Consider the following 26,263-nt stretch of genomic DNA (forward strand, 5'->3'; position numbering starts at 1 on the left):
CGAATAAAGATGTTGCCGATTAGCTTGTCAAGTAAGGTCTACTGCTGGTCATCAGTCGACCAATTTCTACCACACTGATATCTACGAGCACAGTCTTGAAAGTGATACGCACTCAACTGCTCGTACCCGCGACTCGAAATCTGATTCTGTGTCATGCGTCCGGGAATCATGTTCATTTCCGTTTTAACTGCAAGCCTATCCTCATTAAAAGAGTTGAAGTTTTGAGTGTGCGACATTAAAGTCCAAAGATTCTGAAAGCTTACAGGACTGGTGCAGTCGACGGAAACAAATCTGATACTGACTGTAGCACATCGTGCCAACTGTACTCAATGCTGTATTTATTGGTCTGTTGCTGGCTGTGTCTGTGTATTTTTTCCAACAAATAAGTCTATGTACAGAATATAGTAATACTTCTATAGTCTCTATTGTATATTTTGCTTTGCTCTCAGCATGAGATATGGCTCTTTCAAAAGCAATGCGCGTAGAGCAGCTCTTCGTCAGATCATTTTCTAATTCACTTTCAAAGCGCCATACATTTTTACTACTGCTGAATTTAACTGATGCAAAAGCCTGCATTAGTCCGTGACATTGTGCGCCAAAGGTTGACGATTACACCTTGAGGTTGCAGCTCTTAAAGATGCTGCGCTACACCTAACTGAACTTTCAAGTCGTGACTGTCGTAAAGCCTTCTTTTTGATTTAGGAGCCGGATCAAAAGCATATCCTTGAGTGTATGCATATCTTGGTATGTTGAGTCTGTCACGTTCTACATACATGCCTCCGCAACGCGCCAATGCATTACGCGTCAATTGATATAATCAGCGGTTCAAAGTCAACAGTTTAACAGCTTTGATATGGTCTCTATAAATGATTATGTTGACAAAACACCGTCGGTGTTCGGGTTTACGATACTGAACAGACACAATTCATCCTTGATAATGGGAAACGCCGTGATTAAATAATTTCTCGTATCGAAGCAGAAAACGAACCAGAAAGCGCTGGCAGACAGGGCGAAAGCGAGAATAAATTTTAGAATATGCATTATGATTACTTTGCAAAGCTTTGCTCGAGCATTTTAGTGAACTGAACCTGGACTACGAGGCGTCTGGTAGAATTTATTTCGGTGTAGGGCACGAAATTGACAGTGCGTACTTTGACACGTACTGTCTTGATGCTAGACTTGAAGCTGTTATCTATTTAGTGTGCTATCAATTTTGCAAAACTAGTCCTTCGGCTACTGAATTGTCGATGTTCAAGTACACATTTATACTTGACTGCGAACAACTGACCAAATATCTTTTATGAGTTAGTAATAGGTTTTTAACGCAGTTAATGTTAAATTGATTTAATAAGGGTTTAGTAACCAAGAACCCAGACGGCGCATCGCCTTTGCAATCAAAAAAAAAATCCTGTAACAGCCCACGCATACATTATTACAGAAATTGAATTGTTAAACATTGTGAGCATTTTACTATCATTTTCTGCCTTGATTAATTCAACTCAGAACTAAAAAAAAAAATTGGAAAACTTATTACCTAAAAAAAAATGTCTGGAAATTGGGGTAAGTGATTGTGTTATACAGACGACGCATCAATTACGCGGAGTGCTTACTTTACTGCTTTGTAGACGACGAAGAAGAAGAAGTTGAGGTTTCTGCTCCTGCTCGGTTGGTACCAAAGTCGAAATGGGACGACGAAGAGGATTCTGACACAGTGTTGGACTCATGGGATGCATCAGATGACGAAGACAAGCCGAAGCCAGTTGTGGCCGCCCCCCCAAAGAAGACATTGAAACAGAAGATTGCAGAGCGAGAAGAAGCTGTGCGGAAAGCAGCAGAAGAGAAGATGAAAAAGCTTCAGCTTGAACAGGAGTCTCTAAATGACCGTCGCGAGCGATTGAAAAAGATGCAGCTTCAGTCTGATCTTGATAATGCGGCAGATTTGTTTGGTGATATTACCAACGAGCCGAGCTTGACGCCACCAAGCAAGAAAGTTAGTGGCGATGACGAGAATAGTGAGGAGTCATCAGATGAGGAATCTGCTGAAGAGGAGCCGCCTGCGCCAGTTAGTGTTGCTCAACTTGAGGATCTGGATGTCATGAACCCGAAGACCAAGGCAGAGTTTGAGGAGTTAAACACGAAACTGACTGCCGCCCTAGTTTCGTTGTCGAGAAACCCTGTTTACGCTACGGTGTTTTTGCCACAGTTCTTGAAAAACGTGGTCGGACCGTTGAACAGTGAACAAGTCCGAAAGTGCGCGTCTACGTTGACAACTGTGAGCAATGAAAAGCTCAAAGAAGAACGTGCAGCAGATAAGCCTAAGAAGGGAAAGAAGGGCAAGCCTGGTCTTGCTGCGGCGTCGGCCAAGATTGATGACGCGGTTGATACGACAAACTACTCTCGGTATGACGAGATGGACGATTTCATGTGATTTGCATCAAAATCGTTTTTGGGCGTAACGAGAGAAAGCATAGCGGTGCATTAATGTATAATAGGTAGACGCCAATAGTTTCGCGGTTTCTCTTGGGCAAAATTTTTAGACCGTTGTTTAAAATGTACACAGTATTAATGAATTGTTTAAACAAACCAGAATCAAACCGAAACAAATATTTCCCGAATACTCCTTAAAAATCTAGACCTTTTTTCATATATTAAAACTCCTCACTGTTAAGAATGTATACTACTATTAATATCCTCGATTGTTACAGCGGTGTCTTCGGCAACGGCTGTGTTTGCTGGCGAATAAGATATACTCTTAGTAGGTCGTAATGGCACTGATACAACAAAGTTGTCTGGCACAAGTTGTGCGTCTGCCAGCCCGAAATCTTCATACTGTTCTTGTCTTCCATCATGTAAATCGCCAGCACAGTCTGAATCATCGTAGTAAAAACTACCACCAGAATTCCGACGAGAAGAAGTAGTCAAAAAACTGGTAAACTGTTCTGATGGTATTAATGAAGGTGTTCGAGATTTTGTCATGGTAGTAGAAATTGCATTATACGATCTCCGATTATTTGGTATTCTAACTAATTAGCCTATGCAGTCTTACAACTCATATTCTGTTCTACCTTTTGCTTGTGAACGGCTTTTTCCAGAAATCGAACCAACCACTACTCTTTTGGCGAGCATGGCCTGCTCTTCTTGAATTCAGCAGTTCACTCAACTCGTCCACATCACCGTCCTCATCGTCCTCATTAGCACTTATACTATCGAAACTTGACACACGTCGTGATATTCTTTCTGTTGACTCTTCTGCGTAGAATCGAAAACTTTGGTAATAGCCAGGGGTGTGGTTGTGGAGATCATCTGATGCTGAAGACTTGCAGCACGAAAAGCAAAACCACATTATTTTGGATATTAATAGTGCAAGGACTTCGCTTCTGTATATATCAAGACTTCAGTACAATTTTGTGTATAAAGTACCAATTAGGGCTTCACGAGATGCACGAGGTAGAAATTAAAAATATGGTGGTGAAGATGAAAAGCGTGCTCATCGTGTGTCACGGGAAAATCAGCCACATTTAGACGTAGTCTCAAACGCCAAAAAGCCAATGACGCAGTGATGCATTTAGTGGTGGCTGTTCAAATAGTTTCTTAGCGTTTTAAATTTCCACGATTCAAAAGACTTTTAATAAAATTAAAATAAGAGTGTAAATCAATGCATAAAGTGTTTTATTTCATTGTTAGAAATCAGATCAATCAAAATCTTTTCGCTTTTTGTTACCGAATTCCCACCCCACATCAAAACTTTCTGTGCAAAAGCCTCATCGGTTTAGGGTAAATGAACAAATTTATGAGCACGCTAAAGCAAATAAGTGCAAGTCAAATCAATAAAATTACTATTAAACTATGTACATACTTACTTACATGAACACTATAACATATCTAATGTGAGCATTGGCGGTCTGGGACGCTTAACTGCTATATTCTCGGCTTTGTAGTACCCATTCTTGTCGACAACCAGACGTGGCATTGACGCCAACAAGTCTTTATATCTCCTTCTAAAAAATCTAGGAGACTTTGGTCTAGGTGGCAGTATTTTACCTATAGGCTCTTTCCTAGTAGCTTCAATATTAGAATAATAGACTTGTCTAAATGTGTAACGGTATCGTTTGAACAGCTTTGCGTGCAGGCGAAACGCAATGTTGTACTGATAACCAGAGTTCCGTGAATATGTAATCATGTGCTGCGTCCGAACAGAATGCAAATAGGTTAAAATGTCATTGACGGCATCGTCTTGTCCTGGTATTGGTATCCTTTGAAGCAAATTTAGGTGGTATCGCTTGATAATGTTGTTCGCTCTACTAAGCGGCAGTTCTTTGACTCCCAGCTTTGGTTTGGGAAAGACTGGTCTCGGGGATTTTTTGATGTACTTAATTAAAGCACGAACTTGACCTGAGTATTGATAGTTCCGGAAAACAGGATATGTGTACGGTGGATATGTGACACCTTTGTGTAGTCTTGATGTCGCAATTGACAAGTCAATGTGGAGTGCAGCCAATCGAGCACTGTCTGGCATCTCAACATTAGGCACCGGCCAAACTTCGTGATCTTCTTGGGTACTAATGTGTAAATGCTGTTCGAACAAATTGTTTATCGTGTTGCTGTCTAAAATGTCGCTCTCATTTAACATCACTGGGAGCTCTTCTGCAGCTATCGGGAACTGATCATCGACCCGATCTTCTAACAATTTCTAGTTTGAGCATTAGTCACGTTTTACAATCTTTGCCCAGATACAAACCCTTATCTCTCTGTCTCTGACTGCTCCCTTTCTCGCGCCCCAAGCCAACTGTAGCAACCATGCTACACGAGACGTATGACCTGAATTTGCTTCCCGTAGTTTACGCAAATAAGTTTTGCCTTGTCGAAAATAATACTCAGACGCCAATTTCCCTAATCGTCTATGCATTACAAATTGCTTTTTAATATGGTCTTTGAGATACAATCGTGTTTTCTCGTCAAAGAAATAAGCCGATTCACCTAGGAGAGACTTATACAAAGAGAGCACTTTCTGCTTAGACAGATCTGATTGATAAGTCGGCTGAGGCGCACGCTTCACACTCGTTCTTGAAACCTTCGAAAATGACTTAAACATGTTCCATTGCTGCCAACTCGATCATGATGGATACTTCGCTGTGCTTAATCGTCTCTGCTTCGCTAGGTGAGAGTCCGCCGCACGGAAAATGCCGGCGTTGAACACAATGCCAGCACAGTCTGATTCAAATTTTTACAGCGTAAATCCCAAATAGGTTCTCTACATAACGCTGGCATCTTCATACCGAACTTCACAAGCATCTATCGTTTTGACTCACAGCGCACTGCTTAGAAATCATGGCTCCGTCTACATTTGTGAAGTGTGCTCAAGTGAACGCGGCACCTGACTGATTGGTGTTTAAAAAGCTAAGATCTCAAAGTATCATTTTACACATATATACGAATCATAATATCAACTTTATCCTGTCAGGATTTTGAATAATAGAAAAATAACTCAGTCCAGTCTAGTCATCTTCTTCATAACCAATAGCCCAATAAATATACATAAACTTTACAATAAAGTAAACCAAAATCGGTATACTTATTGAAATGCAACCTTCTCTCACAATTTTTTTCTGGTCGGCGCAGGTTTGGATCGCTTCCATCCGGTCTTAAAAAGCGGGTCCATATTAAACTTAGGAAACGGATGTGCTTCGGTGTTAAAAACAACCTTCTCTAACGGCAAAACAGAGTCGTCTTCCTCAAACAATAGATACAAATATTTCAATGTCTCGGCCTAAAATAGATTAGAAAAAAAAGCGCCGCCACTATATTCACATCACATACCAGCCAGAAAGATTCCATATTGTCTCGCAGACGAGGCGGGATCTCGTTGACGCTTTCAAGAGACGTGTACCCCGTGCCATCTTCCAATCTGGAATACTTTCGGAACGCCTCGAAAATTTCCCAACCCCATTGTCTGTAAATCGGATCTTTGGTGATTCTCCACATGACAAACAACGACTCAACGGTTTCTGGCCGCTGCAAATTGTGTGAATCTTGCCATTTAATGTTCATATCTTCGGTTGAACCGTCTGCGGTGTTGAAATACGCAATCTCTGGAGCGATGCCAGTCTTCGTGACCTTATACATCTCGTAACAGGTCTTCATAAGTTCCTTGGCCAATTTCATGTCTGACGCCTGCGTCACTGTCCAGCTCGATCGTTGCGCAATATGTAAAGGATATCCATCTGTTGCTCCCAGCGCAAGATTGCCTGGTAAGAAACATACCAGATGATCCATCTTAGGAGAAACCGGACCTTCTGGACCGGAGTCAAATTCACCTACAAACGTAAATCCATTTGGTTTTGACTTTTGTACTAAATTCTTCTTAACCGCAGTCATAGCGTCGTCGTACATTTGTCTATACACAAGCTCACGATTGCCCGTCTGCAAAAACTGTTTCAGTAGATATTCTAGAGGATGTTAGTAACTGGTGGCTAGTTCGCAAAATCAAGCTAACCATAGTACGAATCTCCTCGAGAGCCCAGTCTAATATTCCTTCCTTGAAATTTACCAGTTTCTGGATTTATGAAAATAGGCACAAGTGTGTTATCAGGCATGTCCCGATCAATTACTTCCATAACCTTTTCAGCCTTCTCCCAGTACAGAGCTTCGCCAGTAAGCTTGGAAACGTACTTGAATTCAAGCTGCAAACTCGCGACTTCGGCTGTACTACTCGCACCCATATCGTCATGACTTTGAACACCCGTTGCAGTTTTCAAATTCACACTGGCATATGGCACGCCGCTGGAGGAATCGAAAGCAGGAAGCAGTCGGTTTGCTAAATCTACTGCCTTTTCCAAATACGCATCATCATAATTAGAAAGATAATGAGCAGAAAGCAGTCCTCCGAGCATCCGAATTGTGGTCTCGAAAGTATTGACTTCATAATCTTGGTCATATGTCAAATTGCTCATAATCCAGTTCTTTGCCCGCTTGACCTCTTCATCCAGACCCATAATCATCATAGTGTCAAGACAGTCAACAACAATCCAGCCCATACCTTCCGGTGCCATGTTGCGACCGGTTTTACTCACAGGAGCATATATATCTAACCCCATCCCGTACTTTTCATACCCATTCCATGATTCCAAAAATGCTTCTTTTATTAAACCCTGACGTGCCTTTGCGGAAAGCTGTTTTGAAGAACCGCCAAACCACAGTTTCCTGGGTTCTGATGATTCATCTGCACTTGTATATTTATAAAGGCCAAACAATGTTAAGCCGAACACGATGCCAAACACAATCCACTTAGATCGCCCTCCTGGCTGGTTGGTAATTGGCTTGTCCTTGTACAACGGCAGACCAGACGAATTGCCTCTCCGACTGTTATGACGCGACGTGTTACCAGAACCGGACCACATATAGTCCTCCACTGACCGCGCTGTAGACGCGAAATCGGGTACATTTTGAGGTAATCCGAAACTCATAATGAAATAATGAAACTGCCTCTTGCCAATTGCAGCAGATGTTGCAATTGTAAAGGTAAAGCGTGCGACCAGTGAATGTTATTATATATATAGATTACCCCAGAGTTCTCAGCACACTAGACCCGTTCTAAAAGGCATACAAAATTTCCCGTTATGTTTTTTCTTCGTAGACAAATAAATTCATGAAGACCGTGAACCTTGTCCCGTTCAACCCTGGTGACGTGCTTTCCCGGCGCATGAACCGGTTTCAAATTGACCGAACTGCAACCGACCCCTGAGTCTGCACTTACAGGGTCAGGGCTAAAGATCCGGCTGCAAAAAGACACAGCAGATCGGACGTGGACAGCACTATCTCTCCACGCTAAACGTCAGCAGGTCAAAAAGACATTTCATATAGGTCAACCCGGTCCACCTAGACTACAACGCTACTCGTTTATCTTACTGATACAGAACATTTTGTTTTGGAATATTGATATTCGATCACCTTAATTGATTATCTTGTTCAATTCAAGTCTGGAAAGGCACAGAAGACGTCGATCTCATTTGTAAGCAAATTGGTCCATTCACAACCCCGATCCGTTCAACTTTCTTATTAAGGTTGATTTCAGGAATATCAATATATTATCATCTTATATAAGCAGCTATGCCGGTTTTAGAGGTCAGCTACATGCGCATGAGATGCTACAGTTAGGCTAACAATCATAGAATCTAAAGAATTTTATTCGCCATGGCAAACAGGCGCATGTATATGAAGAGTTTGAAGGCAATGTCGAGACAGTCGATGGACTAAATGGTTATGTTGTTTCACCTACGGCAGAGTATGTTGAGCGCAAGGATGATTTTAACGAAGCCATTGCACAAATTGTCGCGGAAGAGAGCGAGGAGCGGTCGAAGTTACCTAAATATCCCGGTCTTGAACAGTGGAAGTTGGTAGAGAAAATGGGAGAGTACGTTTAATGGATATGTTTCGTCTCAACACTGGTACTGACCGTTATAGTGGCGCATTTTCGAATGTGTATAAAGCGCAAAGTCGGGCAAGAGGCGAGCTTGCTGCCATCAAGGTCGTGCGCAAATACGATATTACGTCTCAAGAAAACCATCTTAGCCATTTAGGAGAAGAGGCGAAGAAACAACAAAAGACAGTTGACGTAAGTATACCGTTGGTTTGTAATGCTAGCGATATCTGATTTGATTGAAGCGATCAACCATTTTAAAGGAGGTCTCCATACTACGTGAATTGGACCACCCTAATATTGTCAGCTTGATTGACTTTTTTGAGAGCGAGAGCTATTATTATATCATTATGGAGCTATTACCTGGTGGAGAACTTTTCCATCAAATTGTACGCTTGACATACTTTTCGGAAGATCTGTCACGGCATGTGATTGTCCAAGTGGCCGAGGCTTTGAAATATTTACATGAAGAACAAGGAATTGTTCACCGAGACATTAAGCCGGAAAACATTCTGTTTTATCCTATTCCATTCATACCATCTAAGCAAATCAAGCTACGCCCTGGTGACGAAGAGAAAGCAGATGAAGGTGTTTTTATTCCAGGTGTGGGCTCCGGGGGTATTGGAAAGATTAAGATTGCCGATTTCGGACTGTCAAAAGTTGTGTGGGATACCAAAACCATGACTCCTTGCGGCACTGTAGGATATACTGCGCCTGAGATTGTGAAGGATGAGCGATATTCGAAGTCTGTTGATATGTGGGCACTTGGATGCGTGTTATACACTCTTCTGTGTGGATTTCCTCCTTTCTACGACGAGAGCATTCAGCAGCTTACTGAAAAGGTTGCTCGTGGTCAGTACACATTCTTGAGCCCATGGTGGGATCCGATCAGCAAGTCTGCAAAGGATCTTGTCTCACATTTGCTTACTGTTGATCCTGAGCGTAGATACACGATTGAAGAGTTTCTCAACCACCCGTGGATTACTCAGTCAAACGCTCCGACTGCGCCGGCCATAGATGCGCCACCAAGTTCAAAGATGAACACCGATTTACCAAGTCCGATGATGGTTGATATTCTTGACACTCCTTTGGCTACAGGTCGTGGTGCCGCTACTCCTGGTGCCAATACTTTGAAGGAGGCTTTCGATGTTTCATATGCTGTTCATCGCATGGAGGAAGAGCGAGCCAGAAGGCAAGGCGGTGCTACAAATCTTGGCCTGTTGAATGAAGAAGATGAAGAGGAGGAGGAAGAGTTTAACAGTTTTAGCAGCAATGAGCGTCTGCAACAAGTGAATGCTGGGCTGCGTAACGTTCACATGTCGCAAGGGGAACACCACAATCGCCATACGCATGGACACCGGGCAGCTGCACCAAGTTCTACACAGCACAAGAAGCGGAGCAAGTTTGAATTGTCATTGGACGGTGCGACGTTGCTGGAACGACGACGCGAAAAAGCGCAGCATTTTAAGGCGCCAATTGTGGTTTCGTGACTGATGGATGGTAGCAGAGTGTGGTGTTGAAAGGGTGCATCCAATTAGCGGGCTAAAACAGCCGTTTCATTTGTTTTTTTGTATTTTGTATTAGATTTTGAAACACGGATATTACTTGGTCGTTCTGATGTATTTTTGGTATTTATGTTGCGGTTTTGTTCCGTTGATCTGTTACAGCTTTTCATAATTTTGATAATATATTTAACATTTTCACATTATTTTATAAATCACTTTTGAACAAGCCTACACATCCACTGTGGTACAGTGTCGAGGGCGAGATGAATGTTCAGTTGAACGACTTGTTGGTGCCGAAAAAAATTATCGACATGCAGCAAGCTTTGACGAACGGCAAGGCATAGTTGAATTGCTTGGTGGGCTTGACCTCGTACCGCGCCACAGTCATTCGTCTTCAGTCGTTGCCGTTCCTACCTTGATTGCCAGTCGGGCGTTGCAAAACTCCCGGAGTGAGGTACCGACAGGTCCAAGTCTGTCTTCCATGTAGTACACATGTGCGTTTGAGTCTGCAATCCGCGGCGGTACGCGACCCAAAAATTCTCACTCTCGAGCGCGGACGTGAACTCGCAGCGAACTTGTGCTACCAATGATTACAACGTATTCAACACCGGCCTTTTTTGATGCCAAAAAATACTTTGCGAGGCACTTCAACAATCGATTCTGTTACATTGATTTAACTGTCTTCGGCTACTCACAGTCAGCGTGCATTAGATTACAGCATCGTGCCCTGTTGAATGCGGTCCATACGCATTGACAACCACATCTGCGTCGGTGCGCTTGTCTGCGGTTTCCGGAATATGAATGTTTCTATAATCAATATTTCTAGCAATTACTTCGGGCGCTCTCCAAACTTCTCTGGCGACTGTGTAAGCCCAATGACCGTGTGCCCCCGCCTCATTAACTCACTTGCGATGTAAGATTCACCAAACCCTGTGACTCCAGGAATTGTAATTCGTTTTGGATTTTCAACTGTCAGTGTGGTGATTCCAAGTTAAGTTCATTTGAATTCATTGTTGTCATGCCTATACTTTTGGCGTTGTGGAACAAAAAATGTGGGGGATTATACTGTGAGGCTCAAGGACTTCCACTTGCATGCGACTTTTGGTGGGGTAGCACGTTCTCTACAATCGTTTACTCTTGCTCTCTGCTATAATCTTTGCAGTAACTACTACCGCATTTACCTTGTAGTCGGTCGATGCGACGTCACTAAAAGAAAAAGGTACTTGCAGGATATATAATGTCATGTAGTCCCAGTGTGGTTTTACGCAATAACGAGCACAAATGTGAAAAGATTTGTAGAGCATTTACTACCAGTCTGTACTCTGTAATTAGAGTCCAGAATTCTTAAAAAATTACTCTGTGAAACTGTTTAATTTATTCGCTCGCCGGTAAATGAAGTCTTTATGATGAGCTCGAAACTCACTATGGTTCAAGCAGAAGTTACTGTCTTTACAGGGGAGAAACCTCAATCAAAAAAAAATTGACCTGTTCAACGGCGACTTGGAATAAGGTTTCAAGCATATGGTGCGGCTTAACCCTAACTAGTACTTGCCCTACATCTGTTGTAAAGTAGCAGTCACGGCCAACATTCAATTGCTGGGAGCGGCTCAGCAGCGACGACACACCAAACCACGCAGTTAACGATCGCGAATTAACGACCTGTTCGCTTTGTTACTATTTCAACAGCAACTAGACAATCAACGAAATGGCACCAAAGGGTGAGTAATGATAAATGCGATAATAAGAGCAGTGTTTGAGTGGGCTATATGTTTAAATCTTTGATTGAATAGCATGGTTGGTAGTATGTTTGGGATATGGATCAAATAGGGAGTCTTCATCAATCATCTTTCATATTATTCAAACGTCATTGAATGGTTTCCCTCTTTGGACTGGATAGCTTAATTATTATGTTTGATGTTTGAGAAGATTTTCAATGGTTCATGTTCACAATATGCTCAGTCACTACAACATGTCAACATGAACGAAACGCTAACTTTTGTTTAGCTACTACCAAGGCCGTTGCGGCTAAGAAGGCTGTCGTGAAGGGAGTTCACGGAAGCAAGGTCACCAAGGTCCGCACCTCGACCACGTTCCACCGACCAAACACTCTCCGACTTCCCCGTGCTCCCAAGTACCAGCGGAAGTCGATCGCTCATGCTCCCCGAATGGACCAGTACAAGGTCATCATCGGCCCTCACAGCAACGAGTCCACCATGAAGAAGCTTGAGGATTCTAACATTATTGTCTTCATTGTCGACATCAAGGCCAACAAGCGACACATCAAGGATGCGTTCAAGAGCCTGTACAACGTTGAAGTCTCCAAGGTTACCACTCTCATCACGTATGTTTATGTTGAATTTAGAGGTCTCGAAGAGTGTCACTAACAATTCTGTAGCCCCACTGGCCAGAAGAAGGCTTACATCAGACTGGAGTCTGAGAGCGACGTTCTTGACGTTGCCAACAGAGTCGGTTTCATTTAAGTGGTTCGAAAACTACAACATTTGAAAAGGTTCATTGGGTGTGTTTATATGTTTTATTGTGTATAATCTAGTAAAATAAAGACTTGAACGAATCCACGAAGTTCGTAATAATGGCAGGTTGAATCTACATAATGAAACCAAGTAGTGTTACGTACACGACTTGCCAACAGTAAACGGTGACATAATTCGTGAAGCCCCACAGTTGATCTTAACGTCTTATAATTCTTTTGATATAAACTTCAGTATTAAACTACATATACGACTACTAATCCTGTGGGCTTATAGACTGCATTGATTGATACATCTACGCTGCAGTGTAGTCTGGTGTGATGCTAGACCAGTCGAAAAAATTCAGGGGATGGCTAATGCGGCGCTTAACCCTATTCCACTGTACCTTCAAGGTGTTCGTACCTTCATTTCGCGGTGCTTTAAACAGGATAAGACACGAGGTGTAGTAGTTGTCCAGCAGCAGTATCAGTAATTTTACCGAACTCAACTCGCATTTGATTGTATAGAGGTATGTTGAGTATGCATAGACTACTGTTGTTTGTTGTCAATGTTCTGAGAGCGACCAGAGTATGCGTGTTTGGATCGGTTGATATACTAACATCACGGTTTCAGGCGTACTTTATTCGTGCAAGCACGAATTTCTTTAGAATTACAGACACATAATCACACATACTACACATACGATGACTGATGCTGCAAGCGCAATGGATGTTGATGCCGCACCAGTAATTGCGCCTAAGGAGAAAGCTGTTAAGAAGCGATTCGAAGTTCGAAAGGTAAGCTGGTCAGCCATGATGCCCAACATCTCTAATACTTATATTTAGTGGAACGCTGTTGCTTTATGGGCTTGGGGTTGGTTTCTGGTTGCTATGTGTAGGTCATAGAAGTTGACGTGCGCTAGATATTGTTGTTGAGAACTGTGCTATTTGCCGCAACCACATCATGGAGCCATGTACGATCATTTTAATGTAAAGCAATTAAAATACTGATTGTGAACAGGTATTGAATGTCAAGCAAATCAAACAAGTGCGACTGCAGAGGAATGCTTGGTTGCATGGGGTATTTGTAACGTACGTGCCAATGACGCTTACAGTGGCATGTCAGTATACTGACCATCACAGCACGTTTTCCACTTCCATTGCATTTCACGATGGTTAAAGACAAGACAGGTTTGCCCACTGGATAACCGAGAATGGCAAGTTAATTTTGTCGTCATATCGTTTCTGATTTTAGCTAACTTTGCATCAGGGAGTTCCAGAAATACGGTCATTAGTGAAGGTAGCGAGTTTTTTTTGTAGTAATTATTTTACAAATCACATTAAGTGCTGACATACAATTCACCACCGTATTCGTTCATCAGTCAATGTATTTACAAATTATCCAGATATCCCCATAGTAAAACCACTATCTTTTGACCCAAAAACGCCGAATTGACAAAATCCATATAGTATAAAATCAAACAATCACCTTCTAACTTCGCAGGAACGGTCACATCTTCATAATCTAGCTGTGGCAATTTCGTCAGCAACAGAGCGGTCCAATGGAGTGGGCACGGTTTCAGCAGACGAACGCTGTATGACAATGAATCGAGTACAGTTATCAGCAATATCCTGGATACGAGACGCGTAAACTGCGACATCGGTGTCGTCTGCAGCGGATAGTGAAGCAATTGCAACTGAGAATTCGTTCTTGGCTGCCAACGTTGCTGCGTATGCGGTAGAGTCGCAGTCAACGCACTCGGCGCTGTCGAAATGCTCGTTCAGATACTTGACACACTGGCCCCATACTTGAGGGTGAGAATAAACCACCTTGATCGAGGACTCTCCGTGCGTTTCAATGTTGTGAAGCGCAGCTGGAGAAGCAAGAACGTAGTGCTCAACCGAAACTAACGTGTCGCCAATGATGGTCGGTCTCGGGGAAGACTCGCGAAGTAGTTTAAATGTGAACTTGACCGGGCCGTTGGACGAGTTGGAGAATGGGACTACAGCAAAATCGACCTCGCTGTTTGCAAGGGCTTCAAAGCAAGCTAAGAGATGATTAAATCATAGTCCAGCACTCTTTGGATAGAACTTACCAGCAATTGTAGCGTACGGGATATACCTATGTTCGTCTCTTCCATCAAAGTATTGTGAGACAGCCTAACAGATCATCAGTCTTGCTCTATACTCGGCATAGCTTTGATTAAACCGCCAACCTTATAACTATAGGTGCCAATTGGACCAAGAAATGCAACCATTTTCGAGTTTGTCATTTTGCATATATTAAATAATCCGAACTTCAAATGAAACAATAAAAATTAAAACGAACGTTTTTAAGGCTGTAAATGAGAGAAAGTGGGAAGGACTACAAAAGTCGTTAAGAGGAAACGATGTTACCAAGAACAATAATAAAGTTTTAGCTGTAAACCTTATTATCGGTCGTTGGCTCAATTTAGTTGTCGCGAATGCCACACTTCTTCTTGAACAAAGATGTCGCCGTGGCTTCTGTGAAGATGAAACGTACGCTAATTAGTCATTGCGCTAGAGCAGAAGCACACGGCCGTCTATGCGGTAACCGGATAGCAATCCAGCATGCCAACGCTACGTACGAAGCCTTCATTCCTACAAGAAGTATTTCAGGAGTAGCCACGGAACGTCTGCAGCACACAGTTGCTAAACGTAGCAGCTGCAGTAAATTGAACCGGGTGCAATATCTGAGGGAATTTGGGACAGCGGACAAAAAATCGTTGGAAATCAAGCAGAGAGAAGTAGAAGTATTGACATCAGACTGGATCTCACGTGGCAATGAGCCAGATATTTTGAATTCTAGAGAAGCTTCAGTGCAACATAAGCCTGTTGTCGATCTTATTGACCAGGAAACATTTGATGTACTTATGCAGTATTTGCTGTATCCGAGTCTTCCATCAAATAGAGAAAAATCTATTCATGAACTATGGCATCGGTACATGACACCAAGATTGGTCAACGTCGGTAGCTCTGCAAGAAGTGTTAGCAATGGAACAAGATATATGAGTTTTATAACTCGCGGCGATAAATCGCGACTGGTTGCACTGTTGATGTGTGCTAGTAGATGGTCCGGGGATTTGCTGTGGACTTTGTGGGCCATGATGAGATCAGCAGAAAGCAGTTCAAAAGCATATATACAGTATGAACTGCTGACGGAAGTCATCGATGGTCTTCTTGGGCGCGATATGCTTTTGATCGCAGGGGAGTTTCTTGCGCGGATTTTATCAGAAGCCGTTAATGAGTCAATGCCAATTACGGCAGATTTATATCGTGATATTCGGCCGGAGTATATTAAGCGTGTACAGAAAAGTGTTAGTTCCGTGTTACGAGCAATTAAACTAGAAAGAGCTCAAGCTCTGCGAGCAAAGATTAAGCCGTCTTACTCATTATTGCATTTCCTGTCTTCGTTAGATACTCAAGCAGAACCCGTTAACGATGTGCTGAATCAAATGCTAAGCAAAGGGGCTCGATTTCTGTTGGTTGAATGTATACCACCAAATTTGCGGATAGATGTGCTATGCGAGCTGGCGCGCTTACAGCAGCCATTAGATGCGCCTGAGTTTAACGGTTTAATGCTATCTTGTCTATCTGGTGTAGTGTCTGATACGAATGTTGAGATCGTTCTGGAATTGATGGATGCACACACATTTGCTGTCGAGGTATATGGCTGGTTGATAGCGGCATTGATTCGACGGCGTCGGGACGCTGACGCCAAAAAAGTATTTAGATGGCTAGAACAGTTACAAACATACGATCCGACTTTGGCATTGCAAAGGCGGTACTTTAATACTTTACTAGGAGCCTCTGTGGAAGTAGGGGACTGGGAATACACGATCACTATGTTTGGAACGATTATGGAGAAATTGAAAGACGCTGCTAGCACGCCAGAATCAGAGCGCAGCGCTGCCGAGATTGAGTTGATGGCTAATCCGCCTGACAGTAAGACATACACCATTCTTTTCAACGGTGTGAAATTACATGGCAAGATCGATGTGGCCAGACGGATCATTAAATTAATGGATGACGTCGGTGCTGAGATTGACAGCATCACTGCGACTAACTACATCGACCTGGTTGGGCAAACATACGGCGTAGAAGCCATGTTACGCGAATACATACGTGTGTTTGGGCCCTACCCCTTGAAGGAAACAGGGATGTACTCTTATGCAGATGAAAAGACTAAAGAAGAACATTTTGGTGGGACGGAAGGGGTCGCACCAGGAACATCGGAAGCTGAAGAGACTGACATCGACCCGACCGATCTACCATGGATTCGCAGTCCCAGCAATGCCAAACCAACACCTTTGACTATCGTATTAATGGTTCAAGTTATTGCTAGTTCGACTGAGTACATTCCACACTTGGAAACTTTGCTGTCTAACGTGTTGAATTTCGCTCGTATGTACGGAGTCTACACACTTCAGGGGTATGAAATTGACACGCGTGGGGGACTTAACGCGCCTCGGCGTGACAAAGTTCAAATGTCCGACTTCACACAGCGGGTACGGAGAATAGTGCGGAATCGGATTTATGAATTACGGCGGTCTCGATATTCTGTATAGAAAAAAATCATTTTGTAGAGTTATTGTTTATGACATCCGCGTGTACATTATTCTTTCAATAGAAAAATTCCAAGATAATAAATACTCCGGAAACGCGCCGAAGGAGACGCCTAGAATTTGAAATGGCCTACACGAGCGCAGTTTCCGTATCTAATATTAGTGCACGTGACTGATCCGGAGCAGTCGGAGCCAGTGGAAGTGTTAATCTCTAAAAATGTGCCGATAGTATTCTGGTGTAGATCTTACATGAACAGCCAGCTTGCCCCAGCTGTGTGATCAGCACCACAATAAAAGTCGGCAACTAGTGTCTCCGGACAGTAGCCGGAGAGGTAACTGCGTATATCTGAGCACTGTTTGTTTGTTTAGTCCCGATTAGAGTTAGTTTGTCATGAAATTGGAGTCTAACCTTCTTGTGCGGTCTCTACGCTCGAAACTTGCTCCTCGGTCTTCTCGCGTTCAATTCTTTTCTTTCTTCTGCATCCAGTCAACCCTGCGCTCACCAAGTTCCTTGCGAACACCTCCCCACTCAACCGCCTCTTCTGGCATCTTTTTTTTTGTTTGTTTTTGTGACCGGCTGATAATGGCTTCGGCTTCGGCTCAGGCCACGGCGCCAGAGCTCCAGTCGACTCATCAAAGGCTGATAGCACCCCGGCCTGTTTTACGACCTATTCTGCCGAAACCACCGGCAGCCACTCCTGTTTCGACAGTACCGATGCCAACAGTATCGGCTTCTTCTAATGCAACTAAATTGGGATCTGTATCACAGCAATCATCAGTCACATCGCAATTAGGGTCTCGTATAATGGGCTCGATGGCTTCGTCTATTTTTTCAGGGTCCACTACCATCACGCTTCCTCCTCGGCCATCAGCGTCTCGATCAAAAGCAAAAAAGCGTGCATCACCTAGTCGTGTTCTTGTTCCTGATGTTCCTGAAGTTGTTGTTGACAAACCTCACAACATGGCTGTGAATGCAGCTGCACTCAAAAAGCGAAGACGGCAGAAATGTAAGTCCTTTTTTTTACTTAACTAGTACATTCTCGAATATCGCTCAAAATCTTCAATGACTATTAAACTACTGTTCTGTTTCTGTGATACCTCGTGTTTTTTTGCACGTTCCATTTATCCGGACCTTGCAACCTGTATTCCGATGTTTTATGCAATCATGCAGCAAGCAATCTTTTGTGTGGAGTCTGTCTGCACTTGCAATCATTCCAAGCTTCAGTCTTCCAATTCTCTTTTTTTCTTTCAATTTTTTGCACAATTGTTTTCATCTCTGTTTGATTAGCACTTTTCTGATTTTATTTGACGATATTCACCGAGGATTCCTGTGATGTTCATTGCTAATCGTCGTTATGATGTAGTGCCGTCAACATCCGCAGCCACACTTGTGTCTGCGCCTCCTGCATCCGCATTACCAGCCTCAACAGTGTCCTTGGCAACAACCGCAACAGCCACTTCTACACCACCATTTACAGCAGCAGCCACACCTTTACGCCACAGTAATTCAACGCGTGCCGGTATCGCAATACCTCATACTACTCCTCAGCAGGTGAGGACTGAGATGTCTAGTCAAGCCAGTGCGTCAATGAACGCCTTTGATATTGATGCTTTGTCACCAGGGGCTTTTTCTTTACCATCTGGAGCGTCGGATCTGTGGTGGCCTAATATGGATAGTTCTGCCGCATCGACGCCGTCAGTACCACCGCTTTATGAATCAGATATCAGCATAGACTCTTCATCTTCATCACTTTCTTCTGCAAGTTTAGCTGCACATAGACGTTTAGATCGCGCTTCGTCTTCTACTTCGTCTCTGTCCTCCTCAATTGCATCTTCGGCTTACTTTTCCGATTCAACCATCAGCACAGCCATTTCCAGTATTGTTATTAATGAAGAGCCGTCTGAGTTTGAGACTGGGTCTGGAAAATTTAATGGAGAGTCTGACATTTCCGAGATGATTCACAGGCTTATTACGGGCGATGGACCATTACGAGAGAGAAGCAGCAGTATTGGTAGCTTCGAAGAAGATGATGAAGAAATGTTATTTGCCACACCTTCAGATACGACAAGTGTACGAAAAAGTCGAGCAGGAAGTGACGATACGACGATGGCTGATGCCCGTGTACAACCCAGACAAACAAAACCAGATCCTCTTAGAGCATTATTTGCCATGACCCCGGCGTCGTTATCTTCTATTTCTTCTTCTACCAAGCCATCAGATCAGGAATCTTCACCGCAGACAGAAGGCACTCCGGCATCAACACCGGGCACACCTATACCCATGAAATCTGTCAACCGATCAATGTCGGAACCGGCGTCGATTACGATCCCGGCTGAGAAGAACTCGTTTGAAGATGACACAGAATCAGAGTTCATTCTAAACCGAGAAATGCTTGTCCGGAAGGGGCTAGTGAGCGGGTGCTCGCATCGCCATTCAGAGAGTGTTGTGTGTTTTTGTGATTTTTGTGAGTTTTGCGATTTATTTGTGTAACATTAGGCGTCTGAATGAATGATTTACAGATAATATTAATATTCATATTTCTCGCATAGAACTTTGTAGCAATATCGGGATATCGCCAAATTTAGCATCAAAAGAATGTTTTCGACTTTTAAACGGATAACGGACGGCGCTTAAAATGGTGGGCAAGATACGGTTGATACCCCCCCCCCACATTACTCTCTTAACCCTGACCCTCTAAATTTGCTCGGTCTTCCATTTTTTGGTTCACATGGTTTGGAGGAATAGTCGATGAGTGAGAATTACAGACGTGCGTGGGCCTACTTTAGCGAACGTAGGTCGAAATGATTTCGATAGTTGCCCCATTTGCCGCTGTATAACGTATGTATATATTAGTGAATATCAATAGCGCTTGAGACAACATAGTTGGCTGTTACTAAGAAAGTGTTAACTTTTATCATGTCGCCAATTATATAAATCGTCAATAGACATAACACGGAATACACAATAATTCCTACGAACGGAATGCAGATGTGTTTTTGTGCAAAATTAAGACCGAAGTCAGCACAATTTTTTTTTTTTTTTTTTTTAATCTAAAAGCAAAAAAACAAACAAATTTAACCCAGACTGGATGTCCACACAGTTACAAAGCTAGACCAAAAAAGAATATAAAAACCGACAGTTAGCCAATTGACAAGATAGCAATCATAAGTCATGCCAAGCAGCATTCTCTTTATGTAAACCATCTCCAGTAAAGCTTGTGTTATGCAAACTCCCGATACTATAGCAATAAAAATACAGTATATATGCTGAGCATGTTTCCATTAAAAGGAAATTCGCGAAATAAAAAGGAAAAGAAGAAAAAAAGCGATGCCAGCCCCAACGCCGTAACAAACCAATACATGTAAAAGAAATCAGTTTCTAGATCGCGTCCAAGACCGTGGTGGTGATGCGGACGGTGACGGCGAGATGGAGTCCGCGGTCGAGCTGCGCATTTTACTTGAAAGAAAGCTCTCCATTGAGTTGTTCCCCGGTGCCGATGTTGACATGAATTTGGGGACCGGCAGGTTTGCCGCCGCAGGCGAGGAGTGGAACGTGGGCCCTGCGTATTTGTTTGGATCGTAAACGGTTCTGTTCGGAGTCATTGGCGCTTCAGGTACGCTTATGGGCGGCATCGGCTGTTTCTTTGCCCGAACTGGGACAGGCGACGGTGCAACATTCTCGCTCTGAAGTACGTTGTTTGCATGTGTATGTGCATGTGCGCGCCGACCTCGACCGGACGATGCCTGGCTTGGTGTTGGAGAGTTATTTCTGTATGGCAAGCTCTCGACCGACAGATTTTTAGGCGTGTAATTGTTGTTTTGATCTGAGCTCGGGTTGCGAACTAGTCGTAAAATCTCTGCTGATATACTTTCTTTTCCCATAGAAACGCTTGTCATGAGATTGATATAATTTGAAAAATTGATATAGGATGGAGAACAATACGGTCGACTGCTTTAGATGATATAAACCGACTACCGTGATTGATTGTAACCTATTGCATATTAGCTGTCTACACTTGAACCAACCCTGACTGAGAAATGAGAAATTTACTTACTCAAACTTAAAGGACTTCTGGCAATAATAAATCTGAACATAAAATTATTGAGGTTTTGACTATATAGAACATGCTTTGAAATATTGATGAATGTGACGAAGTGTCGGATCGGAACAAATGAAAGAAGTCTCGCTATATGTTGCACTTCCGGTCTGGCTGCTGCGCCACTCTAGGTAATCTCAAGCACACCTTGCCTCAGATCTAACCCTAACAGCACTAAACCTGTGTTCTCACTCTTCACTACAGCACACATCATATCGTAGAATAAATACATTAAGCCATTCAAATGGAAACATAACAGTGAAAAATCTAATAAAGACTACATTTAAGCAAGATCCTCAGGCTTCTCCATGGTTGCAACTCTAGTCTCAGACTTCTTGTCAATCGACTCGGTCTCCGACGTGTCACCAACAAGGTCAGCCAACGAGTCCTTTTTGACCGCAAGACCATACTCATTGATAACCATTCTCTTAACCCTTTGCTCACGCTTAATCATGTAGTAAAAAGCGCCAATGAGAACGATTTCTAAACCAGCCATGGGCGATATAAGCCTGTAACCAACCGTATAGGTAGGTGCCTCCTCAGCAGGGTAGACAACAATGGCCCACCAGAAACCAAATATCATGTTGATACAGTTACCCCAGCCGACCATGACACCACGAGACTGTGGGTCATCTTGGAAAGCCTCAGAAGCCCACGTGAGAAGAAGCGGGAATCCAGCGTAGCCAATGTACCCGATGAAGAAACCAAACATTTTGACATGAAAGCCTTCAGGCCAGACAGCCAAAATAGTGCAACCAACAAACTTGCAACAACACGCAAACAGCCAACCAGGCCATCTCATTCCAATTGTGTCTGAAATACTACCAATGACATAGCCTGACACGAGAGCGACGGCATAACCACCAGTTGGGATAAGGTTCAGCTCCTGGACACTGTAGTTACCAAGACTCTTAAGATACAAGTTAAAGTACTGGAAGTAGAAAGTTAAAAGATCCAACTGGTATAGTGTCAAGAACAAGTATGGCCTCCATGACTTCCAGATACCGAAGAAACCCTTGACGGTAATCTTTTCCGGCGCACGACGTCCAACACGGTCCATACGCATGTTGGCAATCAAAAGTTCTCTGTCGTTAAGATAGATAGCTCTGCATTTGTTGGGATAATCAGGGAGCGCAATGAATCCGTAAGCAGCGACAGGAACTGAAATAATTCCGTCAATGATGAAGAGCCATCTCCATCCAGCAAGTCCGTGCACCCCGTTCAAAGAAGTGTAGACACCTGCCTGAATGTAACCAGAGAACATGTTGGCCAATGGCTGAGCCATGTAAAACAGTGAGTAACGCTTTCCAAGCTCAGTGGGAGTGTACCAACTGCCAATGATGTGACTGAAACTAGGGAAGATAGATGCCTCTAGTAGACCCATGATAAGACGAACAGCATAGACCTGTTACTGTTAGCCGCAGCCCTCATACTATACAAAATTTACGGATCATACAGTCTTAGCAGTCTGGCAAGCAGCGGTTGTAACAGTGACAGCACTCCAGAGAATCTCAATACTTGGGATGACAAGCGAAGGTCGAACGCGGTTGATCAAAATTTGAGATGGAACTGAACCAAGGAAATATCCAATAGAGTAGAAAGTTGAGAACAAACTGAGCTCGTTGCCATAAAGTGAAAGATCTTCCTTCATGCCACTGACGTATGCGTTGTTGACGTTGGTAGAGTCAAGAGTCTTGATCAGATAAGACAGAACGATGTAAAGACTATATCAGATGTTAAACTTAATTACATGTAAAGATACTGACAACTCACAGAAGGAACATGTCCAATTTCAACAAGAAACTGCGCTCCTCACCGACCTTGCCAAATGAATCCCAAATACGCTCTAGCACTCTGGTTCCGGCAGATCGCTTGCGATTGCGATTCTCTTCCGGAGATTCCAAGATGGGAGCTGGTCGCCCATCAGGCTCCACAGTGCGTTTCTTACAAAACATTGTTTAATGAAGACAACAGAAAGTGACAGATGTAAACCAGTAGTGCACAGAGCTAAACAGAAGAACAGAACGTACAGCAGACAATACAAGACAATTTATACATTTGCAAGTCTAGAAGAGCTTGTCATGACAGATTGATTGATACTAAACCGCATAAGAATATAGCCGATGGGAGTAAAATGCAGGGGAAAGATAAGACAGTTAGTTTATCGTGCATGGTCCGTATAAAACTGACGCTCTGATCGTGTTTCGTTTGCTCGGGACAATCACCGAGCTTAAGCTTGATGGCGGATGTACCAAGCTCGGACATATCATTCAAACACAATGAAGAATAGCAGCGATACCCCTATCAGCCTCATGTGATTGTAACAGCTATTTTGTAATTACTTACTCATTTTTGCCCATACAGAAAAGACTATCGTGACCAATTATTGAGTACTGAACTATTTTTGAAAACCAACCCTACCAATGCGGGATTCTACTTGTCAAAGTTTAGCTCTACTTTGTGATTGCGATCTACGGTCGCTTCAAGGTTGCAAGCCGTGTCGATAAGAGCGCGAAAACGTTCTGCGGCTACTGCTGTAGCTGTTTAAACCTCCCAATTTAATGAGTGATCCACCAGACATACAGCTCAAATGGTTCAATCTTTGTGGGGGTATTACTTGTAAATCAAATCATCCGTTTATTTTCTTCCCTTATTTGCTCTAGCGCTCCCATGCACGCCTAGGCCATACATACATCTCGCATTTTCTGTGCGTAATACATCGCGGCCAACGCTCTCTCAATGTAGATGCTCCCATTATTCACCCTAGCCTATTCCATGATAAATCATATTGTGATACCTTGGAAAAAAAAGAAGGTTTTGGATATGCTAATGCTTTTTTCACTTTGAATTTACTATTGTAACTTCTTCGCTTAGGGGGACAGCCACTGCTCCCCCACTAGCGCTCTCAGGTTCAGTTAATAAGATAGGAGAAACTGCTTAAACTTTGTATCGAATAAGCTTAGTTGGAAACAGCGTCGTCGTGATATTATATTAAGTTACCCGGACGTATGTATACGCATCCTCTAAACACAGATTCGACACGGTCCCACCTTTATTATAGTGTACTCTGTAGAAGCAAGTACCCAGAGTTTCATACATCGCTCTCTCATATGCCATTACTTCATGTGTTATAGAATACTATTGGACCAACCTGTTGTTCTATGTGCTACTACACCTTAATCTACTACGTCACTTTGCCCGGTCCCACTGCACTCACTAGACGATGTCGTCTCATCTGTACTGCTTGACCGGCGTCTGCACATCCACATAGGAAACAGTTTCCCATTCCTCTACCGGCCCGACACATTTGACCAGTGCTAGCCGCCCATTCGTCCAGGTTAGTGGCCGGTTGTCATTAAATACTTTGCATACAGTGTCCTCCACTATTTTTTGGTACCCGCTGTCAAACGGTATCATATCGCTGTAGATCAAACTCAGATGTGGGTCGTAATCCTCAATACCCCACTTTGCGGCATTTGTTTCTGTAGGAACGTATTTCTGTCTCACGCGAACTGCAAATTCCCGCAGCTCGTCTGTCTTTTCAATCTGTAGATACGCACACTTGACGTAGAGATTCCCAAATTTGACTTTTGTGGCAGTTAATGTCAGGTCAGTAATATACGTTGCGACATCGGCAATCAAAGCATCGGCATCTGTTGATAATGGAATATTGCTTGTTACTGTGACGTGTGGATCGAATCGCGGGCCTGGGTGGGACTCATTGATGAAGGCGTTCAAAATGTCTTTTGTCTTCGTAAACTCGTCGCTTTGAATTGGCGGTAGCAACCACAAAGAATATGAAAATCCCATTGTGGTCTCTCGTCGCGCTGTATTACGACCGTGTTGATCGATTGAACTACTTTCCTAAGTGTCAGAGTTTGTTTTATGTACTGAGTTGCGATGCACATCCCACTTGTTTGAGAGCAAAATTCAGCCGCTTATATTGCGGCGACCACTACTACACTTGTCTCATATCCCGAACTTCAACTCAAAGCTGCACTTTAGTCTTTTAAATTTTAGACCATTATCTACAAAGCATATTTTCTGGCGACCAAAATTCCTGATGCGATATTAGATACGCGCACATCAAGAATAAACCCCTGGCTAGCAAACTCTTCTAGCTTCTCTGGGAACATTTTCAAAGGCACTTCGAACTGCGTCAGACCACAAGTCACAATATAGTACACATCAACTTACCAGTGAAATTCTCGATAAACTCGCCATCTTCAAGTTGTTGCTTTGGTGATTGATTTCGTGGGTCAGTCATGTCAATAGACACATGCACAAGCTTCATGTTGGTGTTGCAGAAACCTATGTAAATGTAAGTCAGAATATGTGGACTAATGAATCAAACTCATACCAGGATCACAAAACAGAATAGGACTACTATGGAAAGCCTTGCCAATATAGCCTGTCTCTTCAAGCAGCTCGCGTTCCGCACATTCTTCTGGTGTCTCATTTGCGTCTAGCAACCCGGCCGGGAACTCAATCACGACCTTTTCTTTCGTTAGTTTCGTCGCATACTGTCAATTCTCTTGCGTACTCCTTTCACGGGTGGGCGAAACTGGCGCTGCAACAAAATTTCAGGACCGGTAGGCCGTTCGATGATTGCCAGGATAGCAACGCCTAATACGATTAGGCTCTGAACTTTAAAATTCCAAATGCTCACTCACCGTCAATATCACTTCCCTCGACTCGAGTCTGACGCGATGCAAATTCCCAGTCACGAGCTGGCACGAGTTAGCAACCGGGCACTTTCTCTTGAATCCCTACAACAGACCTTTTCCAAGCGGATCCTTGTAAAACACCTTTTGTATCTGTAATTGATTAAACAAGTGTCAATTGTGGTATCAAATCATATTTGCCTTAATCCATTTTGCGTCTTCCAATTTCTGTGGTTTTTGTTAATCATCGCCTCCTCTCTCCGTTCCACCTCACATACCAGATCTTTAACCTCTTCGATCCTGGCTTTTGTCAAATCCATTGCACTTCCTACATACTTTATTAAAAACGCAATCTATCGCTATACAGAAAAAGTCTTACCTGTAACTCAACGTAGTCTAAACAACGGTCCAACACTTGCTACTGGCTCGACCACAATAGTGCGAACACGAAGTTGGCTGCATCTGCTGCATCTAAAGCCGCTCGTAAAGCGGCTTTCATTTGTACGAACTTCAATCAACCGAATAACT

General features: G+C 43.2%; 14 protein-coding genes across 14 annotated transcripts; 6 read left to right on the forward strand and 8 right to left on the reverse strand.

Annotated features, from left to right (window-relative positions):
* The first annotated feature begins 1,409 nt into the window (after nucleotides 1-1,409).
* V1512DRAFT_261652 (eukaryotic translation initiation factor 3 subunit J) lies at nucleotides 1,410-2,589 on the forward strand. The gene is made up of 2 exons (XM_066916107.1): nucleotides 1,410-1,560; nucleotides 1,626-2,589. The coding sequence occupies exons 1-2, from the start codon at nucleotides 1,545-1,547 to the stop codon at nucleotides 2,426-2,428; spliced, it is 819 nt and encodes a 272-aa protein (XP_066772371.1). The 5' UTR covers nucleotides 1,410-1,544; the 3' UTR covers nucleotides 2,429-2,589.
* V1512DRAFT_261655 (uncharacterized protein) lies at nucleotides 2,477-3,686 on the reverse strand. Its single transcript, XM_066916108.1, has 2 exons — nucleotides 3,066-3,686; nucleotides 2,477-3,019 (listed from the first exon to the last, which is right to left on the reverse strand). The coding sequence occupies exons 1-2, from the start codon at nucleotides 3,341-3,343 to the stop codon at nucleotides 2,665-2,667; spliced, it is 633 nt and encodes a 210-aa protein (XP_066772372.1). The 5' UTR covers nucleotides 3,344-3,686; the 3' UTR covers nucleotides 2,477-2,664.
* On the reverse strand, nucleotides 3,687-5,190 carry V1512DRAFT_237447 (uncharacterized protein). The gene is made up of 3 exons (XM_066914148.1): nucleotides 4,739-5,190; nucleotides 3,865-4,690; nucleotides 3,687-3,815 (listed from the first exon to the last, which is right to left on the reverse strand). The coding sequence occupies exons 1-2, from the start codon at nucleotides 5,090-5,092 to the stop codon at nucleotides 3,872-3,874; spliced, it is 1,173 nt and encodes a 390-aa protein (XP_066772373.1). The 5' UTR covers nucleotides 5,093-5,190; the 3' UTR covers nucleotides 3,687-3,815; nucleotides 3,865-3,871.
* A 196-nt stretch (nucleotides 5,191-5,386) lies between these two features.
* Nucleotides 5,387-7,633, reverse strand: V1512DRAFT_261658 (glycoside hydrolase). Its single transcript, XM_066916109.1, has 3 exons — nucleotides 6,494-7,633; nucleotides 5,818-6,446; nucleotides 5,387-5,767 (listed from the first exon to the last, which is right to left on the reverse strand). The coding sequence occupies exons 1-3, from the start codon at nucleotides 7,461-7,463 to the stop codon at nucleotides 5,594-5,596; spliced, it is 1,773 nt and encodes a 590-aa protein (XP_066772374.1). The 5' UTR covers nucleotides 7,464-7,633; the 3' UTR covers nucleotides 5,387-5,593.
* A 120-nt stretch (nucleotides 7,634-7,753) lies between these two features.
* Nucleotides 7,754-10,124, forward strand: V1512DRAFT_261661 (kinase-like domain-containing protein). The gene is made up of 5 exons (XM_066916110.1): nucleotides 7,754-8,008; nucleotides 8,072-8,121; nucleotides 8,169-8,410; nucleotides 8,461-8,611; nucleotides 8,662-10,124. Exons 2-5 carry the CDS (start codon nucleotides 8,107-8,109, stop codon nucleotides 9,904-9,906), a joined length of 1,653 nt encoding a protein of 550 aa, XP_066772375.1. The 5' UTR covers nucleotides 7,754-8,008; nucleotides 8,072-8,106; the 3' UTR covers nucleotides 9,907-10,124.
* Nucleotides 10,087-10,819, reverse strand: V1512DRAFT_275615 (uncharacterized protein; the record flags this gene model as incomplete). Its single annotated transcript, XM_066917838.1, has 4 exons — nucleotides 10,087-10,460; nucleotides 10,506-10,581; nucleotides 10,638-10,728; nucleotides 10,755-10,819. The coding sequence occupies 4 exons, from the start codon at nucleotides 10,817-10,819 to the stop codon at nucleotides 10,306-10,308; spliced, it is 387 nt and encodes a 128-aa protein (XP_066772376.1). The 3' UTR covers nucleotides 10,087-10,305.
* Nucleotides 10,820-11,555: 736 nt separating this feature from the next.
* Nucleotides 11,556-12,493, forward strand: V1512DRAFT_261665 (60S ribosomal protein uL23). Its single transcript, XM_066916111.1, has 3 exons — nucleotides 11,556-11,639; nucleotides 11,926-12,262; nucleotides 12,317-12,493. Exons 1-3 carry the CDS (start codon nucleotides 11,627-11,629, stop codon nucleotides 12,399-12,401), a joined length of 435 nt encoding a protein of 144 aa, XP_066772377.1. The 5' UTR covers nucleotides 11,556-11,626; the 3' UTR covers nucleotides 12,402-12,493.
* Nucleotides 12,494-12,841: 348 nt separating this feature from the next.
* V1512DRAFT_261668 (uncharacterized protein) lies at nucleotides 12,842-13,972 on the forward strand. The gene is made up of 7 exons (XM_066916112.1): nucleotides 12,842-12,918; nucleotides 13,023-13,186; nucleotides 13,235-13,262; nucleotides 13,312-13,362; nucleotides 13,410-13,480; nucleotides 13,532-13,605; nucleotides 13,659-13,972. The coding sequence occupies exons 2-7, from the start codon at nucleotides 13,094-13,096 to the stop codon at nucleotides 13,681-13,683; spliced, it is 342 nt and encodes a 113-aa protein (XP_066772378.1). The 5' UTR covers nucleotides 12,842-12,918; nucleotides 13,023-13,093; the 3' UTR covers nucleotides 13,684-13,972.
* V1512DRAFT_261670 (Prephenate dehydratase) lies at nucleotides 13,692-15,030 on the reverse strand. The gene is made up of 3 exons (XM_066916113.1): nucleotides 14,605-15,030; nucleotides 14,485-14,548; nucleotides 13,692-14,436 (listed from the first exon to the last, which is right to left on the reverse strand). The coding sequence occupies exons 1-3, from the start codon at nucleotides 14,659-14,661 to the stop codon at nucleotides 13,907-13,909; spliced, it is 651 nt and encodes a 216-aa protein (XP_066772379.1). The 5' UTR covers nucleotides 14,662-15,030; the 3' UTR covers nucleotides 13,692-13,906.
* On the forward strand, nucleotides 14,858-17,059 carry V1512DRAFT_261672 (uncharacterized protein). The gene has a single exon (XM_066916114.1). It carries the CDS (start codon nucleotides 14,902-14,904, stop codon nucleotides 16,975-16,977), a length of 2,076 nt encoding a protein of 691 aa, XP_066772380.1. The 5' UTR covers nucleotides 14,858-14,901; the 3' UTR covers nucleotides 16,978-17,059.
* A 375-nt stretch (nucleotides 17,060-17,434) lies between these two features.
* V1512DRAFT_261674 (uncharacterized protein) lies at nucleotides 17,435-19,526 on the forward strand. The gene is made up of 2 exons (XM_066916115.1): nucleotides 17,435-17,981; nucleotides 18,339-19,526. Exons 1-2 carry the CDS (start codon nucleotides 17,558-17,560, stop codon nucleotides 19,463-19,465), a joined length of 1,551 nt encoding a protein of 516 aa, XP_066772381.1. The 5' UTR covers nucleotides 17,435-17,557; the 3' UTR covers nucleotides 19,466-19,526.
* Nucleotides 19,527-19,964: 438 nt separating this feature from the next.
* On the reverse strand, nucleotides 19,965-21,135 carry V1512DRAFT_261678 (uncharacterized protein). Its single transcript, XM_066916116.1, has one exon. The coding sequence runs from the start codon at nucleotides 20,869-20,871 to the stop codon at nucleotides 20,347-20,349; it is 525 nt and encodes a 174-aa protein (XP_066772382.1). The 5' UTR covers nucleotides 20,872-21,135; the 3' UTR covers nucleotides 19,965-20,346.
* A 219-nt stretch (nucleotides 21,136-21,354) lies between these two features.
* On the reverse strand, nucleotides 21,355-23,026 carry V1512DRAFT_247252 (major facilitator superfamily domain-containing protein; the record flags this gene model as incomplete). Its single annotated transcript, XM_066914479.1, has 3 exons — nucleotides 21,355-22,476; nucleotides 22,528-22,795; nucleotides 22,845-23,026. 3 exons carry the CDS (start codon nucleotides 23,024-23,026, stop codon nucleotides 21,355-21,357), a joined length of 1,572 nt encoding a protein of 523 aa, XP_066772383.1.
* Nucleotides 23,027-24,302: 1,276 nt separating this feature from the next.
* Nucleotides 24,303-26,055, reverse strand: V1512DRAFT_247253 (cyclic phosphodiesterase-like protein-domain-containing protein; the record flags this gene model as incomplete). The annotated part of the gene is made up of 9 exons (XM_066914480.1): nucleotides 24,303-24,935; nucleotides 25,157-25,218; nucleotides 25,269-25,382; nucleotides 25,432-25,567; nucleotides 25,615-25,697; nucleotides 25,745-25,801; nucleotides 25,852-25,888; nucleotides 25,937-25,963; nucleotides 26,014-26,055. 9 exons carry the CDS (start codon nucleotides 26,053-26,055, stop codon nucleotides 24,303-24,305), a joined length of 1,191 nt encoding a protein of 396 aa, XP_066772384.1.
* Between the last annotated feature and the right edge of the window lie 208 nt (nucleotides 26,056-26,263).

This window comes from Lipomyces arxii (assembly GCF_038497795.1).
Source record: "Lipomyces arxii strain Phaff 12-163 unplaced genomic scaffold V1512scaffold_5, whole genome shotgun sequence".
Taxonomy (NCBI): Eukaryota; Fungi; Ascomycota; class Lipomycetes; order Lipomycetales; family Lipomycetaceae; genus Lipomyces; species Lipomyces arxii.

What these genes read in the sequence shown, in the direction of transcription:
- V1512DRAFT_261655 (XM_066916108.1), bottom strand. Translation starts at nt 3,343, where the DNA reads ATGTGGTTTTGCTTTTCGTGCTGCAAGTCTTCAGCATCAGATGATCTC. An exon ending in AAGCCGTTCACAAGCAAAAG is followed by an intron (nt 3,020 to 3,065) that starts GTAGAACAGAAT and finishes CTAATTAGTTAG; the next exon opens with AATACCAAATAATCGGAGAT.
- V1512DRAFT_237447 (XM_066914148.1), bottom strand. Translation starts at nt 5,092, where the DNA reads ATGTTTAAGTCATTTTCGAAGGTTTCAAGAACGAGTGTGAAGCGTGCG. An exon ending in TCAGAGACAGAGAGATAAGG is followed by an intron (nt 4,691 to 4,738) that starts GTTTGTATCTGG and finishes TGCTCAAACTAG; the next exon opens with AAATTGTTAGAAGATCGGGT.
- V1512DRAFT_261658 (XM_066916109.1), bottom strand. Translation starts at nt 7,463, where the DNA reads ATGAGTTTCGGATTACCTCAAAATGTACCCGATTTCGCGTCTACAGCG. An exon ending in TCGAGGAGATTCGTACTATG is followed by an intron (nt 6,447 to 6,493) that starts GTTAGCTTGATT and finishes AACATCCTCTAG; the next exon opens with AATATCTACTGAAACAGTTT. An exon ending in ATATGGAATCTTTCTGGCTG is followed by an intron (nt 5,768 to 5,817) that starts GTATGTGATGTG and finishes AATCTATTTTAG; the next exon opens with GCCGAGACATTGAAATATTT.
- V1512DRAFT_261661 (XM_066916110.1), top strand. An exon ending in TTGGTAGAGAAAATGGGAGA is followed by an intron (nt 8,411 to 8,460) that starts GTACGTTTAATG and finishes TGACCGTTATAG; the next exon opens with TGGCGCATTTTCGAATGTGT. An exon ending in AACAACAAAAGACAGTTGAC is followed by an intron (nt 8,612 to 8,661) that starts GTAAGTATACCG and finishes ATTTGATTGAAG; the next exon opens with CGATCAACCATTTTAAAGGA.
- V1512DRAFT_261665 (XM_066916111.1), top strand. An exon ending in AAGGTTACCACTCTCATCAC is followed by an intron (nt 12,263 to 12,316) that starts GTATGTTTATGT and finishes ACAATTCTGTAG; the next exon opens with CCCCACTGGCCAGAAGAAGG.
- V1512DRAFT_261668 (XM_066916112.1), top strand. Translation starts at nt 13,094, where the DNA reads ATGACTGATGCTGCAAGCGCAATGGATGTTGATGCCGCACCAGTAATT. An exon ending in TTGCATGGGGTATTTGTAAC is followed by an intron (nt 13,481 to 13,531) that starts GTACGTGCCAAT and finishes TGACCATCACAG; the next exon opens with CACGTTTTCCACTTCCATTG. An exon ending in CCACTGGATAACCGAGAATG is followed by an intron (nt 13,606 to 13,658) that starts GCAAGTTAATTT and finishes ACTTTGCATCAG; the next exon opens with GGAGTTCCAGAAATACGGTC.
- V1512DRAFT_261670 (XM_066916113.1), bottom strand. Translation starts at nt 14,661, where the DNA reads ATGACAAACTCGAAAATGGTTGCATTTCTTGGTCCAATTGGCACCTAT. An exon ending in TTGGCACCTATAGTTATAAG is followed by an intron (nt 14,549 to 14,604) that starts GTTGGCGGTTTA and finishes ATGATCTGTTAG; the next exon opens with GCTGTCTCACAATACTTTGA. An exon ending in CCCGTACGCTACAATTGCTG is followed by an intron (nt 14,437 to 14,484) that starts GTAAGTTCTATC and finishes ATCATCTCTTAG; the next exon opens with CTTGCTTTGAAGCCCTTGCA.
- V1512DRAFT_261672 (XM_066916114.1), top strand. Translation starts at nt 14,902, where the DNA reads ATGAAACGTACGCTAATTAGTCATTGCGCTAGAGCAGAAGCACACGGC.
- V1512DRAFT_261674 (XM_066916115.1), top strand. Translation starts at nt 17,558, where the DNA reads ATGGCTTCGGCTTCGGCTCAGGCCACGGCGCCAGAGCTCCAGTCGACT. An exon ending in AAAGCGAAGACGGCAGAAAT is followed by an intron (nt 17,982 to 18,338) that starts GTAAGTCCTTTT and finishes GTTATGATGTAG; the next exon opens with TGCCGTCAACATCCGCAGCC.
- V1512DRAFT_261678 (XM_066916116.1), bottom strand. Translation starts at nt 20,871, where the DNA reads ATGACAAGCGTTTCTATGGGAAAAGAAAGTATATCAGCAGAGATTTTA.